This window comes from Pterocles gutturalis, unplaced genomic scaffold (genome assembly GCF_000699245.1).
Source record: "Pterocles gutturalis isolate BGI_N339 unplaced genomic scaffold, ASM69924v1 scaffold18869, whole genome shotgun sequence".
In the NCBI taxonomy this organism is placed as follows: Eukaryota; Metazoa; Chordata; class Aves; order Pterocliformes; family Pteroclidae; genus Pterocles; species Pterocles gutturalis.
In genome coordinates this window covers 26,249-47,171 of record NW_010136153.1, presented here as the reverse complement: position 1 = coordinate 47,171, position 20,923 = coordinate 26,249, and the positions used below count along the sequence as shown (strand labels likewise).

The following is a 20,923-nucleotide window of genomic DNA, read 5'->3' as shown; positions in this document are numbered from 1 at the left end:
GGGGGCCCGCAGGTCATCAGCCGGGTACGAAAGGTGGAGGTGTTCTGAGGTCATGGCACATCTCGTGAAACTTTCAGGGTTAGGGTTAGCGTGGTCCTGGTGGAAAAGTGCTGTTTGAGCTCCTGCCTGGGGGTCAGCGTGTGTCTGCAGAGCCTTCAGCGCCTGTGCGCAAGGGCACTCGCAAAAGAGGATAAAGGGTGAAATGAAAACTGCTACGAGGAAGATTTCTGCCATGTCTGTGACAAGCTGGAGCGGCATGTGACAGCAGCTGTAAAAGGAGGACAAGGAAGTGCAGTTGAAGGGTCCTTCTTGCCTTCTGTCTTCCCCCATCCTTTTCTTCTGGTCTTAAAAACTAATTAGAATGTTTGTTTCTTTCACTCCTAGAGTGGGTGCTTCTATTTAGGCCTGAGAACAGCTGCCTTTCCCTGGCCAAGATGTGGCAGTACCAGCATAATGCAAAACTCAAGACATGGAAGGTGCCAGTGTACATGTATGCTGGCTGCAGGGAGAGCTGCTGCCATGCTGCAGAGCCAAAATCCCCATATTTTGGAAATTGACCAGAGCTTCAGAAAGGTTAACTGAAGTGAGGTGGTGAGCAATGGGGGTTGTAGGAGAGACAGTGGATAGGAAACTCCCCCTGGCTGCAATCCTGCCTCTGCCCTTGCAACACGGTTTATCTGCAGTTTTGGAGGCAGATTTTATTTTTAATTGACAGAAGTTGAAAGGGAATAAAAAATATGTGAAGGTTTCTTTCCAGCTAAAGTGTGAGCTGAGAATTGAAGAGTTTCCAGTTCCATTTAGAATTTTTTCATTGCAGACAAAGAAGAGGACTAGCTGGATTGTAGCTTACAGTTGCTTGTCACTTTGTTAGGGCTTAAATGATTTGCATTTACTTGCTGATTTGTGCAGAGTTTCTGCTGCAGGACTAGCAGGTTTGCAGTAAATTCTCTTTGCATACCATCCTTTTAGGACTCTTCTAAGCAACTTGTTAGGTGTTTTGGAAGAGACCAGTCTTTAAAGCTTATGTGGAAGTACCCAGCATCCGTTTCTTGTAGGTGAACGAAGGGAACCTAAGCAGACAATTCTTTTTAAAAAAGAGAAATCATGAGGGTGAATGCTAGTTTCATGCGGTGTGCAGGTGGCTTTCTGCATGTCAGGGAACTCATGTCTGCCTTTTTATTTTCAGGAGGATCTTGAAGCCCTGATAGCAGAATTCCAGAGTTTAGATGCTAAAAAGACCCAAGTAATTGAGTCATCCTGCCCGCCCCCCTCACCCAGGTAAGACATTGAGGCTATCACTTATACAGTGGTTTATGATGCTTTTAATTAAATTTATTTATGTAAAGTTATTTCCTGAGAGTGGAAGGCATCTTATCTGCCATAGGTGATATCTGGAGTTATAAAATATCTAGTATAGTGAATCCCTGCTTAAAAAAGGGATGAAAAGCTTTTTTACCTTAAAATCTGCTTTTTAATCATCCCATCAGCACAAAGGAGGCAAAACAGGGTTAGATTACAGGGCTTTGAGGAAAGAGGAGGTTCCTTGGGAGTTATAGGGATCTGTTTCTGCATGGTACAAAACTTTGGTAGTGTGTATATGAGCAATGACCAGTGGTGACTGCAGAATAATGGCACAGATAAGTTGGTACGAGACAGCTCGGTTCTACACATAGTTACATGCCCTCATAAAACTAATTTTTGTTCTTGTCACACCAGCATTAAAATTCAAGAGCTCGCGTCAAAAGGCGTGTTAAATGACAGTGTAACGCATGCTTCTAAAATAGGAGAAGATTTCAGACAGTGCCAGATTAATCTTGCTGAAAGTTTTTAAGAAGTTAATTTCTTTGAGAACTTTCTAGCCCTGAGGTGAATATCACAGCCTAGTAATTTGGCAGATGATGGAGAGACCTTTGTGGCTAGAGGGCAGAGGTGCTAGTGCTAGCTGAGTTAAAAGCTGCAATCTTCTGAGTTTTGCAAGACTCTTACACATCTACTGTTTTGGCCATCCCTCTTTCTTTTGCAGGCTGAACGGCTCCCTCTCTGCTCACCCTGAGAAAGACGAATTGATCCTTTTTGGAGGTGAATATTTCAATGGCCAAAAAGTAATGTATACTTCCATTTTTTTCTTCTTAATTCCACCCTCTCCCTGCCTTTTACTGTAATTTGCATGAGTCTCATTTCAAATGAAATTCTAGGCAGCAGTCATAAAATATGTATTTGTCCCTGAATGAGAGGAAAATAGCCTTTTAATTCTGCCATGGTACCGTCTCATGCCTGAGCAGTTGGCAGGAAGGAGACATGCTAGAACCCATTAAGGAATCAGAGTGATTGTCTCAGCATCAATATTTCAGGACTTCATAATTTCTCCAGACTTAATTGTAGCCATATCTGCCCCTCATTTTTGATAACTATTAAAGACTATCTATCTTCCACCTTTCAAAACAAGACGCTTCTGCAGTTTTGCTGCTGGCAAGGCATTACCTGCCTTGGAGATGTGTACAGTAGCAAATATTTACAAGTGGGCACTCTTCTGAATTTCTGCAAGTTGCAAGTGTTTATTTTGCTCCTGGACACAAACTGGTCTTTATGACCCTAAGAAGTTGTAGATACTGTAGCTTGAAAACTCAAGCCTGCCAATGATATTTGGCTGCCTTAGGATCACCCAGTGCGATGGGCTGAGCTAATTCTGCTTGCTTCACCACCTTAAGCTGTTCCTGTCTCTGAAGTTGAGCAGCAGTTTGGGCAACTTTAGCCTGCACATCTGTGTTAAGCTCCAACTTTGTAAATCCTCACACCTTGAGCTATCACAGGCTTAACCAAGGGTTTGGGAAAGAACAGTCCAGTCCTGTGCATCACTCTGAAAAATCTGCAGCCTCCCAGCCTAGTGGAGGACGTTGCTGTCCTTCTGCCCTGTCTGGTGAGGCCGGTGAGCTGTTGCTTTGCAAGGCTGGTGGTGTGCTCCTTCTCCAGACTCACAGATAACCCTCGGGGATGCCTGTGCTTGGACAGACTGTGTTTTTTCTCTTCCTCTCTAACAGACGTACCTGTATAATGACCTGTATGTTTACAACATCCGGAAGAACAGCTGGTCTAAAGTAGAGATCCCCAACCCGCCACCGAGGCGATGTGCTCACCAGGTAAAGTACTGGGTGCCAGAGCAGCAGTTGGAGTTGTTCTAGCGCTGTGCTAAAGATGGATGGGAGTTGATTTTTTTTTTTTTTTCCTCCCCCTGAGAGTTTCTAGCTTTTCATTCTCCTTGTAATGGGCTGTCAATGGTGTCATTTCACCTCCTCTGCTGAGCAGGCCTGTACAAACCTGTCCGAGGTGCTTGTGCTCTCCGATCACTGGGTGGCCTCTGGAAATGTTAAGTGTGGAATGAAGATTTGGGGTTGTATCTGTTGGGTCAGCAGGAGTCAAGCAGGACTCATGGGGGAGACTCTCTTTTTTTGAAGATGAACTCTCTTTACTGCATTATAAAGCAGCAGCTCAACCATCCATAATCCCAGGATGGCACTGAGTTTTCAAAATGCTTGTCAGGGTCTTGGAATTTGACTGAAGTGCTACGAATGGCAGAGTTGCTGTGCGTGATTATTTCCTTAATGCCCACAGGCCTGCATCTATGGGCATTGCAGATAACTGCCACTCCAGCAACGTGAAAGATGCCTTACTTTCCCTGCTGGCACGTAGCAGTTGGGCTTTGCCCGGTATCCCAGCTGTACAATGGACCGTTAGCACTGACTGTGTGTGTCCTGCCTTTGTGATTTTTTTTTTTTTTTTTTTTCCCTTGGCAGATGAGCTGTTTTTCTTTTGTCAGCAAAGACAATAGACAAAGTTGTCTAAATTTTCTCAGGGATATCATGATGCTCCCCTAGAATTTACCTTTCTGGTGCCTGTGTCATTAAGGTCGCTGGCTGGTTGTGAGGATGAAGGATTTGGGTCTGTTTACTTTATGTGAACACCTGCACATTAGAAACTGGACCAAAGACTTGTATTTTTTGCAGGTCTTTGCCCCTCGCCAGCTGTCTGATAGATTATCTTACCTGTCGCAGCAAGTGGCTGGGTGACTGGTACATTTCAAAAGCTGCCATACAGGATGCGAATGTTATTTTCCCACCCATGGCCAAAGCTCTTTAGAGCTTCCTGGTAAGATCCAATACCCTGGTTAGGTTCATATACCCTTGTTACACTGCTCCTAAATGCCAGTCTTGCTCTGAGTTGTGTGTCCTTTCTTGAAATGAAAGGTTCTGACTTAATTTTTGGGCTACCTTGTGGTGCTTCAAATAGAACTTGATTTCAGAGGCCAAATTCCACAAGGAGACTATAAATTCAGACACTCGTTTTCCTAGGTGAAAAGGAGGTTGCTTTGTGGGTGTGGAGTTGAGAGGTGCTTGTTCTGGTGTTGGTAGCCAGCAGGTGGCTGTCTAGCAGCTGGATCTGAACTGAGCATGCAGGCTGTGTGCATCAGGGACCTGCAACTGGATTACAACAAAAATAAAAACCCATCTGAGGAGTCTTGCTTCAACAATAAGTTTTCTGTTTGATAACTAATTATAGTCACACAGGAGACAGTTCAGCCTCATCAGTTGACTGGTTTGTTGTCTTCCCTGTGACTTTATTTTAATCCATATTCTGCATTAGCTCAAAGGTAAACAGAAGTGTGTCTGTGGGTTTGGATGTGAATGTTTTCAGTCTTATTTGTCACCTCTGGTCTCTGAGATGCGATCCTGTCTGAGTTAGACTGTCTTCAGTACATCAGTCCAGCAGAGCTGAGGTGAGGATAGCTGTGGATGGGTGTTGTCAGTTGTTTAAGGAAAAAGCTTGGCTATGTCATGAATTTTGAGCCAGCTCTTCAAATTTTCACACACAAGTATGAACAGGCTGTTGTATGTACCTTTCCCTTAAGCTTTTAAGAACTAGGTACCCATGAAAATCGGGCATTTATCCCCTCTGCTTAGGTAACTTCATGTTCCCACAGATCCATCTTGCAAACACACCCCATATTTTCTCATGTGTTTAATCGTTGCATGTATAGGCTGGTTTGTGTCAGGTCATGGTCATGTGTCTGATGCTAAAAATCTTTGCTGTTTGCTGGGAAAGACAGACAGGTACTGAAGCCCTTCTGAAGAAAGAGGTGATTATCCCAGTGTTGATCTGTGATGGCTACCCTGGAAAAAACACTTGTGGAAGAATTTGTTTGTAGTGTAAACAACCCAAGAGGTCCCAGTCCAGGAAGAAATTTGCACAGTCATGTAGTTTCCTTTTTTGGATTCCTTAATTTTTCCTTAGTCTTTATGCAGATAAATCTAATGAAGTAGAGTCTTGCTCTTCTCTCCTTGCCTTTAACTGTCAGCTGGCATCGCAACAGTGTTTCGGTGCTGCTCTGTGCCAAAAAAAAAAAAAAACCAAAATCCACAAACCCCTTGGATGCTCTGTGCTACTGTTAACCAAAGCAGTAGCAGTCTCCTCTTGTCCAAATGCTGCACGTTTCCTTCTGTGTTTGGGCTCTTTTGGTTGGTGTTTTTTTTTTTTTTTTCCCCCCTTTTCTTCAGAGGGAGCAGTAGTGCTTTTCAGGTCTTGGGAAGCATCAGGTTTGGACTTGTGCTGCAGCTTGGCTTCTTTACTGTTTGTTCTTTCATAATCTACCAAAACTGCAAAGAGCAATTGTGTGCTGTTAATGGCCTTTCCCAAAAGACTTTTCCCTGCATTACTCTGCCTGCCCAGCGCTGGAGTGTTAGATGTGTCTTGGGGGTACAAAATGCCCCTGTTCCTCACATGGCTCAGAGTTCATCAGCCCCAGTATGTCATCTACAGGATGCTATTTATGTGACTACAGGTTGGGTGAAATGTTGCCAAGCCTTAGCTCTGGAGAGGTTTCCTTTTGATGAACAGAGAGATCTGAAAATTTTTGTTAAACTAAATCCCAAGATGCTTCCCAGGGAAATTTGAATTTGTAGAACTGGAACTCAAGATGCTAGGAGGTGGGAAGAGCTCAGCTCCTTGGATGACTTTCCTTTGCTGTAGGGAAGGTGTGCTAAACAATGAGTAACTTGCATTTAAAATTCCCCTTCCTTCAGCCCCAGAGAGCTGCTGGTGCCAACCAAGGCAGCAGCAGCCGCTGACACTTGCCTGCTCTCTGGTATTTGGCGGCAGCTGCACATTTAACTGATGAAGTTCTTCTGTCTCTGGTTTCTGAACCCTTGTCTGATCCAGCTCTTCCTTCTTCTCCTGGCAGGCAGCAGTGGTGCCCACAGCCGGCGGGCAGCTGTGGGTGTTTGGCGGGGAGTTTGCATCTCCCAACGGGGAACAGTTTTATCATTACAAGGATCTCTGGGTCCTGCATTTGGCTACCAAGACCTGGGAGCAGATCAAGTAAGTGATGTGTTCTGAAGTCAGTGATGTTGATCTCATGAGGAACTGTGCCAGCGTGATCTGAGTTTGATTCCTGGTATAGTGCTGTGATTTCTCTGCTATCTGCTCATCTCTCCCTTGAGTACAGAGGTGCCTATCCTAGAAATGATGGAGAGAACAGCTTCCAGAAAGATGTGGAAATGAGATATCTGTTCCAGGTCTGTTGAGGCCAAAGCTATTTTATTTAATATGTGATTTTTGGAGTATGGATGTGCTTGGGTGTTACTTAACTGAAGGAAAGAACAGTCATGAACAGCACTCTGTCCTCCCAGGCATGGTGGATGTAGATGTCTAACTTCAAAACAGTTCTTGTTGCCCCAGCTGCCTAGGCTCCTCCCAGCTGGGCTGTAGAAGACCAGTACAAGGATCTCCCAGTTTTGCCATTGCTTGAGAAGACAGCTTGTGTCTGTCCCCAGAGCCAACTTTACTCCTGATAACTGGCATTTGCTGCCTCAAGATTCCTTGGCATAAACAAGCCAATAATTCAGATCTGTCAAAGTAAATAGGTGCCAAAAGCCCTGGTAGTTTTTGACAGGAGTTAAGTTGTCTCAATATCTTCTGTGGATCTGGCCTAAAGGCCTCTGGTAATGTTTCCTTGACCTTTGGCTTCTCGGTTTTGCTGCTCATGTTTGTATTTGCATGAAGGAAGAAGAGCTCTGGTGGGTCATCCAGAAGACTGATATGCAGGAGATGTGACTTTGGTTCTGCCTTTGACAGAGACTTTCTCGTCGACTTTGGGATTGTCTCAGCTGCGGGATTAGTCAGAGCACAGCTTTGGATGGGCTGGAACTCCCGTGCAGCTGACCCTTGAAGGGGCACTGGGGAAAGCAGCAGCTTTGGAACATTTGTTCATCTTCTGTTTGACCTGTTGAGCTCCTGGTTACGAGTTCCGTGTTCTTCCTTCATGTGGGAAACCCTAAATCTGCCTAGGTTGATCATTTTTCCACTTAGAGAGTGTGGGTGCCTGTTGTCTGTGTCTTCTTGCACAGTAATTAAGAGGGTGGTTTAGGACTGAGCTGTGCAGAGATGGATACCCTGGCTCTCTGCCTTGGCACATGCCTGAGGCCACACAGTGAGTCATCGTGCCTGTCTGCCTTTTTCCCCTCCCTGCGAAATGAGAGCATTGATATTGCCTGACGAGGGGGAAATCTGGAGGTTTAATTTTACTAATGTTACTGTAGCACTGAAGGGATGCTGGCGTGGAAGGTGCAGGGGGACACATAGAGCCAAAGTGCAAAAATCTCAAGGAGTCCAAAACAGTTGGGGTTAAAAGGATGCTTCCCAGTGCAGGATCCCAGCAGCCGACCAGAATCCAGGGATCGTCCTTTTGACTTGCTCTGGGAGGGTGAGAGAAACTGCTCGATTCATAAGCGGCTGGTTCCTGTCCATCAGTGTGGTTCTTGGCTGCGGACCTGGCAGCGTTAATCTAATAACAGCTGTAATTTGTCATGTTGCAGGAAGCCAGGTTTTCTCTAGCGAGCCCTGCTTGTCTTTGAGAAGTGGGGGTGAGAGAAACCCACCAGGATGATGGAGGGCTCTTTAAGAGGTGCAAGGATTCAAAAGACCTGTCACTGTGCAGGCTGATGTGCCTATTGTTGTTAGAAGCTGACGTAATGACTGTGACTGTACCCCTCCCAGCTCCCCCAAAATAACTTCTGAATCCCTTGCTCAATCTCAGCCAAATAAAGGGGATGAACTCGAATGCGTTACATCCCTACTGGTTTCGTGTAAGCGGGCGGGGGGAGGAAGTGATGTTTGCCATCGAGTCCCTGCTGAGGGAAAGGGTTGATGTTTTGACCAAACTCTTGGTTGAAAAAATCCTCACCAGACAGCAGTGTTAATACTCAGCTGCAGGGAGAGCGAGGGCAGGAGATGGTTTTTTGTGAGCCATCAGAGAATCCAGATGAGGCTTCATTAGCTCCACCACTGATGGCGCAAATTGTTCTCTTGTGGGTTTGCAGATGCGTTGCTGTAGAGCTGATTTAGGGTTTTCCACTCCCAAAACAAGTGCTGCAGTACCTGACCTGCCTGGGAAGCGGAGCTGAGGTGGTTACGAGGCTCTGTTTGGCCTGCTGCTTATCCCATGGAGGAGAGCAGCCTCGAGGATGCTGAGTGTAACTTACACGGCAAAAGCACCGGTTCCCTCCCTGGACCTGAGCATGAAGTTTGGGTGTGTTGGGAGTTGCAGGATGGCCCCAGCAGTCCCAGGCCACAAGTGGACCAAAGCCATGGCAAGGGATTTTGTTGTGGTGGGTTGTTACAGTTAGTGAGGAGGGAGCCAGATGAGGTCCTAGTCCCACCTAGGGAGCAAGTTCTAGGAACCATGCTCTTCAGACAGCCCAGAGCTATCGTCCTTCCCCAGGTGCTGGTTCTCGCATGTCACCTTGGCTGCCATGCCACAGTGGGAGGATGCATTTGGAGACATCGACACTTTATCGTTTCTTAGTAGATAAAAGGATAAAAGTTTTGTAAGTGACCATTAGAAGTTACATGGGTGAAAGTGCCCTGGAGAGACGATCTTTTCTCTCTCCCTGCCCCGTGCAGGATCTACTCCATTCGAGCGTCCTGATGTGTTTGGGTGGATGTCTATCTTTCAGCCTTGCTGGAATTTTGAAAATGCCTCTGCCCTGGTCCCAGTGTTCGAATAAAACAAAGTGCATCTCCTCCCCGTCCTTGGGCAGAGCTCCAGGAGCTGCATTAATGAGGCATCTGGCGGAGGAGGCTGGGAGGGGATGTCTTTGTTTTAATGCTAACCTGACTGAGTGTGAAAATCAAGTTTCTGCTGCCTCTTTGCTTTTCCATATGGCATCTTGATTACAGTCTGCTTGGAAAGGGGAAGAGGAAAGGGAAGAGAAGATTGTTGATCTGTATGATGGATTTTTTTCTACTTCTTTTAGAACTATGATCATAACATGTGCTGCATTTCACTTCCTTCAGTATTTTGCTTTTCTTCCCCTGGAATCCCATTGCTGCTGTCATTTTGTCCCATAGGTTTCTCGTGTCTCTCTGAAGTCAATCACTGGCTTATTTTGGATTGTGATTAACGGGCTGGGATGACTGGTGACAGAGGGGTCATTTTAGGGACTAGTGCTGTTGGGAGAGTGAACGTGTTTGGGAAGACTAAATGGAGGGGGCAGATTCAGTATGTTGTCTGAATAAATGTCTGGTGATAGACATTTGGGATACAGACTGGTACTGAGTGAACTTTGGAGGGTGTAGTTTTAATGCAAATAATAGAGTAACATAATTATTCATTAAGAAATGTCTGGACAAGAGAGACAAAGTTTCTGTTGCTGTTCCACATGGGAAGGGTCACATGTGCCCCATTTCAGTGTTTAGGTATATTTACTTGGATTTTGCATGCACAAAGATGGTCCAAACACAACAAATCTCAGCCTGTTCGAAGACTTGCCAGCAATTAGGCTTATTGGAACCACCTTATCACGTGGGTGATGCACAGGATGCCTCAGTTCATGAACTGTTTGTTACTCTGCCTTAGAGCTAAGCAATATTTTAACCTAATTGCCTCATTCTTTCCTAGAGAGAACGTTCTCATTCAGCCCGGTGTGGCCCAGTGCACTCCGTCAAAGAGAGACAGGGAGCATCACACCTTAAGGTTGTGCTTGGGAAGTGGCAGGTCCCTCCTCTGTGGAGTTCTTTGTCTTGTTTTGAGCCTGTGTCCCTTCCCTTTAATTACAGAATGCTGATGATACTTCCTATAACAGTTTTATGAGATGTGGTGCAATAAATACTTCAGGGTAGTGTTTCACAAGCGTATGTTTAATGCTGTTTACAGAGAACTGGAGCAGTCACTGCAGTGCAGGATGCCTTTCAGCATAGGTTTGTTTCTGATTGACGGCTCTTCCCACTCACGTGCTGTCACTGGAAAGATCAGGCCCTGCAGCACAAGGTAGAAAGGTGCATTGGTGCTTAAAGAAAAGAAGGATATTTTGGTGTACCACTGAGTAGGCTTCCTCTGTTGGCTTAGAAGTGAGCCTTGTGAGCTTGTCCTTTGGTAGATCAGGATCCCAGTGTACAATGGCTTTGCAAGGGGTTTGATTTGAGGATTTGGTGCCTTGTGGCAGTGGTGTATTCACTTGTGTACTTCCAAACTGAGTATCTAGATGCATGGGAACACTATTTGTGTGTGCCATTGAACAGAATGCTTGTTTGCATTCACAAGTGTAAGATGTAAAACTGAACACTGACATCTTGAGCTTCAGCTGCCTCGAGTACTGGAGGATAGAAGTGCTTTGTCCTGAAATGCCCCTTTGATGGGATGTTCTATGCATCATCATTGCTATTATTATGGAAAGGTTCCGAGAGTCATCTTCAGCCAGAGGATGCTCAGGAGTGAATGAGAAGGTAACTCACTTATATAGTGTGTAGCCACTCTGAGATGTAAGTCTTTAATTCTTGCATCTGGGGGCTGAATTCAGGTCTGTTATGTTACTGTAAGTCCCAGAGTAACTCCACAAGCAAAAGCAAATTCCTTATGGAGCAGTTCTGATCAGACTCCTGCTGTACATGTGTAGAGCCAGTCCTTACCCAGACTTTTAATCTATTTTTAAAAAAAGTCTGGAGAATTTACAGCTCCCTCCCACATGTCTGCTTTCTGGTGTCAACCCCAAGAAGTAGAGTATTAATCATAAAGTCCGAAACCATTTCCAAAATGTTTGTTTTGGCCCATGAGCAATGATACAGGTAAAAGGAGACAGGTTGCATTTGGGAAACAAGTCTCTGAGCATGCAGCAAGCGCCTTCTGGAGTGGCAGCATGGTCATACGTTACTGCCAGTCCTGTGTGACTCTGCCATTTGGGTTTTCCAGGGTTGTGTTTGGAGACTGGGGACAAAGGACCTTGGCTGTATGAATAGCCCTATGTAAAAATCCTTTCTAAACTTTCCTTGATAGCCAGTCCCTGCAATGGGTAATGCTGAGGCCAGGGAAGCTGAGCTGATACCATACTGTGCAGGGTGAGGCGTCCCAGAACCGTGTTTCGGCATCTGTCCCTGTAGGTTGTATTGCTGGCCTAAGGAAAGGAGAGAGCAGCCTGCTGATCGAGAGCAAGTGGTGCTGCTGCCAGTGAGGCTTCTCTGAATTCGGATCAGGCCCCAGACTGGGTGATTTTGTTTGTGGCTTTGAGTTAATTGTACACTTGTGGGAACTTGTTTATTAAAACACACACATCAATGTATAAACTTTTTATTGTTCAGAATTGATTTTTGACTTGGAGGAGTCCTGTTTAAGAAGCAAGGCAGAAGATACTCTCTGAGAACAGGGTTTTATTGTTAATGTTGATTTTTAATTCCTTCTTTCCTTAAAAAAAAAAAAAAGATTTTACAAGGTGTCATTCTTTGGAATAATAATGTGGGAGCAGTGTTACAGAAGATAAAATAATTATTTCACATCTTGATGAAATTAATACTAGAGGTGCTATTCTGCAGGGTGACACTTAAAAATCCAGTAAATGCCTCGAAAACCCTGCTCTCTGTTATAATAGAAAATCTAAGCAATCAATATTAATTCAGCCTTACCTGAATGCTGCAGTTCTACTCGGAGTTTTTCATTATGACTGGTGGGAGATTGTCATTTTTGATGGTGAAAGAGGGCCCTCATTTTCTCTCTCCACAGAAATCTAGCACCACACTTTCCAGCTACCTGCTGCCAGTTAAAGTGTAGTGGTAGGGTTGTGGGTTTGGGTTGTGCTGTTGTTTTCAGCGCTGAGCCAGTTTCTTATTTATATAGGCCCTGGTTCTGCAACCACTTAACCCATGTTAACGCTGCCGGTTTGAGGAGTCTTGCTGAGTTCAGCGGTGCCAGCTGCGTGCACTTCGTGAGAGTCCTCAGCGAGACTGAAAACGTGACGGATTAATCCACGGGGGCAAAGAACACACAAAGCAAAACCATTTTCTCTGCCATTTGGCCTAAAGTTGCCTTTGTTTTGGGAGTTCTTGAAGCTGTTCTTGTTCTCTCCCTTATGGTGCTCGGTCTGGGGGGAACACGAAGGAAGGTGCATCTTCGTGGCCTCTCAGGAATGTCATTGCCAGCTGCCTGGCTTTGTGTGAAGCTTTTGGATGTGACAGATGGGAAGTTGTTGCTTGTTCCTGGAAATGGAAGTGGCACATTTAACTGAAAGGTCAGGAAGGCTTGAAAGAGCAGAACAGTGATGCGTAGCTGCTTTTTAATGTGTAAAATAATAACGATGACTTGTTTTGCTGCAGTGCCTTTGTTCTTGAGGAAATCTAAGTAATTTACAAAGTCTTCTCACTGGTTTGATGTTATATCCTAACTGCAGGCAGATGAGTGAAGATTCTACAGGTACGTGATTTCCTAAGATGTTGAAGGAGAGTGGATGTCAGAGCCAGTCTCTGGCTCTTACTTGCTACTTGGAGAAAACATCTCTGTCTTCTTGCAGTTGTGGGAGTTAACTGCTATTCATTAAACTCTCCTGAAAAATTAGCTCCTGAGTCATAGCACAAAAGCCTTCAAGACTTTGGGTGCTGTTAAAGGCTAGATGGGTTATCACTAGGAATAAAATTGTTACTGCAAAATGCCTGTGTTGCAAATACCAAGAGTTACAGAAGAGCACACATAGTGTTCTGGAGAAAAGGATACACATGTATTACGGGACCATTTCCCATGGTTTCCTATTCCAGAAGAACAGAAGCTGAACTCAACCAGCTCAGCTACCGTTGACGTCAATAAAAATGGACTGATACACTAACAGGGAATGGAACTTTGCTGATAAGTGGAATTTCTTTGCATTTCAGGGCATCAGGAGGTCCCTCTGGACGAAGTGGGCATCGAATGGTTGCTTGCAAAAGACAGCTGATTGTCTTTGGAGGTTTCCATGAGAGCGTGAGGTGGGTTACTCCAGGATAGCTGGTGATACTGAGTGCTCTGTAAAAAAGACAACAGAGTTTCACCAGTAGCTGGGCTTTAATGGAAGGAGTATCCTCAGCACTACTGTTACTGAGCTAGACTTTTATGTTCAACCAAGATCACTTGTCTTTCTAAAGTCTTCAAGTGTTTGAGAAACCATTGTACTGCTTAGCTAATCACTGAAGTAGCTACTCGTCCTTGTAGCTAAAGCTCAATACACCACTTTTGGCCTCTGAATGTTGTCAAAGAGCCTTGTCTTCCTAGAAGCATCTTCACTAGGCTCTGACATACTGTGGGGGGTCACAGCTACACTGTCATGAGGACTGTGAAGAGAGCTGAGCTACGTATTGTCTCAGAGACAGTAAGCAGCATAACCGCTGTCCCTGGGAGCACAGTGCAAGTTGCAAAGCCCATCCTGGATTTGGCTGTGTCCCTGGGAGTTTAACCTGTGCAGAGCACTTCCCCCTGGCAGTATGTGAGCTGGCTAGGAGAAGACAAACAGGGCATATGTATCTTTTTCCCACCCCCCTAGACAGACATAACTCTAATCTGTGTTCTGGTTTAAGTTATCTTGGACCATGTTAGCTGGAAAGAGTCGATGAAACCTCCATTGTAGTAAGGAATGACATAGGTAAAAAAGAACCCAGAGAGATCTTGCTTAAAGGAGGTTTGTCAGATGCAAATTGTTGCACTGAAATAGTAACCTTCATCTGAACAAATCTTCTGTACATTGTTATGGCTGTGGAAGGAGAAAAGCCATAAATGCAAGGACCTGAATAAGGTGTTGCACCTCTTTAAAGTTTCTGGGTGCTGTTCCTGAAGTGTTGTTTTATCCTGTCCTAAATGGTGACCGTTACAAAAACCCGTGGTGTGCCGATTTGCTCTCCCTAGAGATTACATCTATTACAACGATGTGTATGCCTTCAACCTGGACTCCTTCACCTGGAGCAAGCTGTCTCCGTCGGGGATTGGGCCTGCTCCAAGATCTGGGTGTCTAATGGCTACCACTCCTGAGGGCAGCATAGTCATCTATGGAGGCTATTCCAAACAGGTGAGAGAGGTTTTGTGGCACACCAGTGCAATGCTTCCTGGATGCTAATGATGGAAAAACCAAGGGGCCAAAGTGAAAGCTAAAATATGACAAATTCAGGTTGCCTAGATGGGGGTGATGCGATGGTCTTGACCTGTGTTGGCTGTGGAGTCCTGTGTTTTGACTTTTTAGAGAGGGCAACAGGCTTAGAGCCTTTGGGAAAGCAAAGTTGAGATCTCTGTACTGCGGCTTCCCTCTGCTCGGTTTCGCAAGCCCTGTCTCCAGTGCAGGGTTTGGTGATCTCATCCCATAACTGCTCGCTGCTCTGACTGATGATGTTTCTGCATGTCAGGCAGCTTCCAGATGTCCCTGGTAACAAGGGTGCATGTTAGCCTGTGCTTGTGCCAGCTTGGAGTGAACCTGCAGTTGTGCCCTTGGATTGTTTGTACGCAGAAGGGTTCAGGCTGCTGTGAACCAGTGCTATCACCAAAAGAGGCATCTTGTCCTCTAATTATGCCTTTCTTCATGCTCCTGTGTGGTGATCAAGGAGCTTATCTTGGTTAAAATTAATTTTGTATTTTCCTTGCCAGTCTAATCCAATATAGGGAGGTGATATTACAGAGGCAGGAATAAGCAACTGGGAGAAATGACATTTTTTGGCAACAGTGGTGGTTACTGCCAACTTAAAGCATTCTCGGGCAGTACTCATCTGTATTCCAGCACCTGCAGGTTAAAAGCAGTAGTGGCCAGGAGACTTGTATTTTCCTACATCAGAGAAAGGGTTAAGGGAGCAGCACTATTTAGCCAACTCAATAAGCCAAAGAAGACTTCTGATGAATTCCAGGCTTCCTCTGCTCTGCTTCTTGCTTTGTTAATCATGGTAATTTATACTGGATAGCCCTTTAGACTGTATGTCCTCATTGACCAAGTATCCCTGTCTCCATGCTGGGCAAGAGGAAGTAAATATTTCATTGAGCAAAAGGCTCCTGTAAAAGCTTTTAATGTTGCGAGTGCACACAGAAGACCCGGATCCCGCTGCTGCTGTCTCGGTAGAAAGGCATCGCTTCCAGCAGCGCGTCGCTGGGGGAGGAGGACGCGTTGTTCTTCTAATGTGAATAAATGAACAAAGAAGAAAAGGAGGGAAAGGGGAGAGAAGATAGTCTATCTATATATTTAGAAGCATTTGTGCCTCCTCACGGCCTGCGCTTAGGGCTGTGTCTCCTCAGATGTGCATTTGATTAAATAGCAGTAACAATACAGAGGCATTTTCTACCTGAAAGGGCTTTGTCCTCTTCCTTTTTCTGTCCTGTTTCTTCACTCTTGTGGGTGGGAAGGAATCATGAGCCTGCATGCTATGCTAGGTGCGGATCTCTCATGGCTACTGAAAGCAGCTGAGTTTCAAGTGCACACTGAGCCCCATGGAGATATAAAAGTTGACGCATGTTTGCAGTTGGTTCTATTCCACTTTATGAAGGAGGGCTCTGTTGCGCTGCCTTGGGTTGTTTTGATCTAATAAAAATTAAATAGAAGGGATGGGGGAACAGTAAGCTTGCCCTCAGCCTTTGTGCAGGGCACTGAGCTGGGTGCAGTTCCTCTCCAGCTTGAAGAACACCTCTTAGATTAAAACAACTGTTCCTGTTATTAATCGACTTCCTTTGTAATATAGAGAGCTGAGTCTGCTGCTCTCTGATGTGCTGTTCCTAACAGAGACTTCACTTGTGTCTTCTGCAGCACAGCCCAACTTTCAGGCAGGAATAGTGCAGCTGAATTCCCTTGTTGTGAGCTGAATGAGAAAAGTCTCCTTTATGGCTGGGGAAATAGAGGCAGAAGAGATCAAGTGACTTCTCTGAGGCACTCCAGTAGCTGTGGGCAGAGCCAGGACAAGAGCCTTGGTACCCAGACATGCCTTTGCCTGTCCCAGGACGCAAATGGTGAAAAAGGAGCTTTACAACCCTGAGTGCGACTAACCTGAGATGCTGGTGCACAAATTGACAAGAGCGTGCTTGATGTTTTGAAATGCATCATTCTTAGCACAGTGGTGTCCCTGTGCTCATCTGTTTTGTCTTCAGCCTCAAAATGATAAAGGCAACTTCTATGATCGCTTACAGAAGGGCATTGTCAGCTCTGCCTAAAACATACCTCAAAAATCCTGCAAGGAGCTCAGACTCGCTCTCCTGCTGGTCTTAAAGATGTCCTTGCCCGTTTCTCCATCTGGGGATGGGGCTTGCTGCAGCAAGCTGCATTTTTGGCTGTATAAAGCAATGAGACCTCTCTATTGCTAGGCAACGTGAGCGCACTGTGCCTGACTGGCACGGCAAACGCAGCCGGGAGGTGTTGGAGCCTAACGCTGCTCTACCTTGCAGGTGCGAGCAGCCTACAAGCCAGGGGAGGGCTGGCTTGACATGTGTACAAGGCTTTTGGATGCCAAAGACGACTAGCGTGTGGGGGCTTTGGAGGGTTTTGGGGTGTTTTTTTTTAGTGGCAAGCTTTGCAAAGCTGAATTGGATTCTGCTGGGAGATCGCTTGTGGCAGGGGTGAAGTGTTTGCCTGGACTGCAAGGTCACTGTGAGTGATGTATTCTGGATGTATTCTGATCTCTTTTATCAGACACGTTTAGTATGTTCTACACGGGGAATCCTGATTCCCCTTTTTAAGAACAGCTCTCCATGCCTCAGTTTCCTTGCTCTTTGAAGGAGGATAAACATGCGTCTTGCTGTCTGTCAGTGGAGCTAGGGTTGTTTTTTAGCTCCTGTAAGTTGCTAATGTACCTGTGTGTGCAAACAATAGGCTGCGGATATCCAAACCAGTTTTGTGCTTGAAAGCAAACACCTGCAACTTCAAGCCAAGAAGGACAGCAGGGGGAACAGGAGCCTCTTGCGACTGATGGAGCGATTTGCTCAGGGTAGGCGGGTGTCCTGAGTGCGAGGGGATTGATCTCACCGGTAGTGGTGTGCTGCTTGCTGGTGAAGTGTCTGCTTTTGAACCAGTGTGAGCTGGGGAAAACAGGCATCTCTTTGACAACAAATAACTAACTCCCACACCACCTCATTGGGGGTTTTCTCAGCCCAAGAAGCTTTTTCATGTTGCATACGCAGCATGTTTACTACAGGAAGCCGTGTTGTTTTCAGGAGAAAAAGAATGCAGTTATTCAACGCAGCTTGTACAATAGGGAAGCCAATTGCTCTCTCAGTGTTTGCTGTTTCCCTTCCTTTCACGCAGATAGTGCACATCTTCCTGTGCTCCTGCACCCTTCAGCCTGTGTGTCTGCAGCGTTTAAGGACAAGCTGCAGCCTACCTGGGACTGGGGAGGAAATAACCATTTCTGGTAGCAGACAGGCACTTTGCGGTCCCTGGGGTGCACACCACTGCTGTAAGGTGTGATGTCTCCAGCCTGTCTCCTTCTCTCGCTCTCCCTGTCCTCTGCCCATCCACCCCTGACAGCTCTTTGCGCAGCCAAGGCTTGGGAGGATGTCTGATTAAGGTGAGGGCCAGACTAAAAAGGCTGCTGTATCTCAGCTGTCCGCAGCCTGCAGCTCGTTGGTGACTTCTGCTGCTCTAGACTTGTGTGACAGAGACAGCAAAGTGTGACACTGCCAGAGGATGGCACTTGCTCGGCACAGTGACTCACAGCCCTTTGAACTCGAGAGCTTCTGCTGTACATGCCACAATACATGCACTGCCAGGCTATGAATTGGCGTACTCGGTACTTAACAGCACCTTTCCTAGAAGGCGTTTCTTTCCCTTCCTGCCCTGGCAGCTTTCTCTCAAGCGTCTTTTCAAAGTGGGTAGCTCCCAGGCCCTCTGACCATGTCTCCTACACTGCAGCTCCTCTAGCTATGACTCAGGAGATTCATGGTTATGGGTGGAATAGTAGGCATCTTTGTACCGGTGTGGCTTCTCCTTGCCCTGGTCCCAGCGTTTGCATTTTCAGCACGGGAATGTACACGTTCAGGCTGCCATTAGGCTCATCGGTGGGGTGGTGAGTTCAGAATGGCACAAACCACCACCCTAAGCTTTGAAGAGTTGGACCCGCTGTGTTTTGAACCACTGAAACTGTTTCACCGAGCATCCCTGTCTTTCCCTTCTCTGCAGAGAATTAAGAAAGATGTTGACAAAGGCACCCTGTCTGCTGAAAACCGAAGGTGCAGGCAAGGAGGAAGGTAAGCTGCTGCTGCAGCTAGGAGGGCTGTGCTGGAAGTGATGCTGCAGGACTGTAAATGCAAATCCTTTCTCTTTCTTTGAATAACAGACCAAAAAACCCCAAGCCTGGAACAAACCCTCTTAATGAAAAGCACTATGCCTAGTGTTTGCTTTGGGGCTAAACACGGCAGATGAGTTCATTTAAATATTTCTTCTTCCCAGAAGAAAGTGCATTTGTGTACTGTGACCCTAGCTTAAAAAGAAAGGGGCTAGGATGAAGGAAGCAGCAGTTGCGGGGCAATATTGGAGGAATTACATCCTCCTTTCTTGTTTTTGTATGCTGGAGAAGGGAGACGGGCCATCACACATGCAGGCAGAATTCTTCACTGCCGCACTCTGCAAAGGGTGCGTGTTGCTGCAGGAGACTGTACGCTGCACAGCAGTTCTGACCGCTTCTCACTCTCCATTTTACAACCTGAAAAGATAAGGCTGTGTCTGCTTTGCTGAGCACAGCTTGCTGGCTAGCCAAAGGCTGTAAGGAGTCATGGTTCTCAGCTCCCGGTGACTTGATTTTGGAGCTGATGTAGATAGTAGCTCCGATGCAGTGAAACACCGGGGATTGGAGCTTGGTGAGAGACTTCGGTGAGGAACTGGCAGAGCTCTGGAGGAAGGTTGGGGTATACTTTTTGTCAGAGAATTACTTCTAGCTCACAGCATTGTCTATGTTGACACCTCCTCGTTGGTCCTGGAATAGTCTGAGATGGAGTGGAGGGTCTCCAGGCTCCTCACATAACTCTGTGAGCAGCTCTGTCCTGCACAGGCAGCTTCAGGAAAAACTACAAGAAAAGATATTTTAGGGATTTTTTGGGTTTATGTGTGGGAGGGAATTAAAACAACATTTTGAAATTTCTGTTCTGTGGGACATTTTGATCACTGCTCTTCTGTTTCACAACAGAAAAATCTTTGGGATTTCAGTATTCTCCACACTGGAAATTCCTGTTTTGACAAACTCTGGTAGTGGTGACTCGCTTACAGACTCTTAAAAGAGAAGATTGGGGTGTGATCTCATGAGATTACCTAGTGCAGGGATATTAAAGAGCAGTTTGTTGGTAGTTTTATCTGTGAATGTCCGCAGAAATAGGGATTCCATTACTTTCCTTAGGAGAGAGTGTATTTTGTCCTTGGCCCAGGGAATGGGACAATCTTCTTTGAGCTGAATTTTTAAAGTATTAAAATTATGACTGATTTCTTTAAACCTGACTGTCTTAAAGTGGGATTTGGGGAGGAGGTTGGTCACGTATATTGCCTGGATTCCAGACCCTGCTTGCATTGCGTCCTGTTTATCTTGTTGAAATTGTGGTTCCTTTGGAAACATAGTGCCTAGCCAATGTATATACTTCTCCCAGGTTGCATTTTAGGGATTTGCTCTAAATCCAAAGTAGAAAGAATTGGAACAAAAGCGAAGGGTTTAGAGCACAAACCTCCTGCTGCGGAGCCTTTTTTAAAGCGTGGTTGGGTCTCCTTACAATCAGCCATACTTATTCTTGGGGTTAAGGCAGTGGCGCAAGTTGGCAGATAAGGGAGGAGAGAATTGGCATAGGGTGGGCTCCGTGGGATAACTGAGGTACCTTTCCTTGGTACTCAAAGGCTATAATCAATCCTGGTTTGAACTCTACCCTCCTGTAAAGGTGTATACACCTTGTCCCAGAAAGCACACCCTGAGGATAGCTCTCTGCATTTGCTTTTATTGAAGACACAAGGGTTTTGTAAGGGTAAAAGGGATGTGGGGATTAGCTGCATGATTGAAGTGGAAATGCAAGTGGTTCTGATGAATGCTGTTGAAGGCACACTGCAGTTCTGAGAATGTCCAAAATGGGTCCTTGAGTTACTTTCTGGAGTACTGAAGGTTCTTAGAAGATAAGAAAATTATCAGGATTCTCCTTTGCTGATGCTCATATTTGCTTTTATCCATTACCAGACAAGTGGGCATGGAGTCGGCTCAACCCATCTGGAGTGAAACCCACTCCTAGGTCTGGCTTCTCCGTGGCAATTGGTCCCAATAACCGTTCCCTTCTGTTTGGAGGCGTGCATGATGAAGAAGAGGAAGAGAGCATTGAGGGGGACTTCTTCAATGATATGTATTTCTACGACATCGGGAAGAACCGCTGGTTTCCTGGACAGCTAAAGGTTTTGTTTTAAGTAACACAAGTATATTCCCTTCATTCTCACTGATCATCTGACACATGTCCTTTGGACCCTTTTTTCACCTCATACAGCTTCCTCACAGTGTGGAGCAAGCCTCCGTTTCTGATAATTTAGGGTGCTCCAGAACCTGAGCCACCAGATGTGGCAGCTGCTTTGATTTGTGACCTGCTGACTGTGAGTAGGGGAAGAGGCTGTAGAAATGAAGCTGAGGACGTGCAGCTCCAGCAGGTTTTAGCTACCAGACCAGCTGAATTCTC

The 20,923-nt window shown here is 45.8% G+C and overlaps 1 protein-coding gene across 1 annotated transcript in view; it reads left to right on the top strand.

Moving 5' to 3' along the window:
• Positions 1-280: 280 nt before the first annotated feature.
• KLHDC4 (kelch domain containing 4) overlaps positions 281-20,923 on the top strand; it is a gene marked incomplete at its 5' end in the record, with an annotated part of 24,298 nt that continues 3,655 nt past the window's right edge. The window contains 10 exon segments of the mRNA XM_010082210.1: positions 281-289; positions 1,190-1,278; positions 2,024-2,102; positions 3,039-3,137; positions 6,233-6,369; positions 13,180-13,272; positions 14,183-14,342; positions 18,414-18,445; positions 18,447-18,481; positions 20,440-20,648. Coding sequence (XP_010080512.1) covers positions 281-289; positions 1,190-1,278; positions 2,024-2,102; positions 3,039-3,137; positions 6,233-6,369; positions 13,180-13,272; positions 14,183-14,342; positions 18,414-18,445; positions 18,447-18,481; positions 20,440-20,648 — 942 coding nt within the window.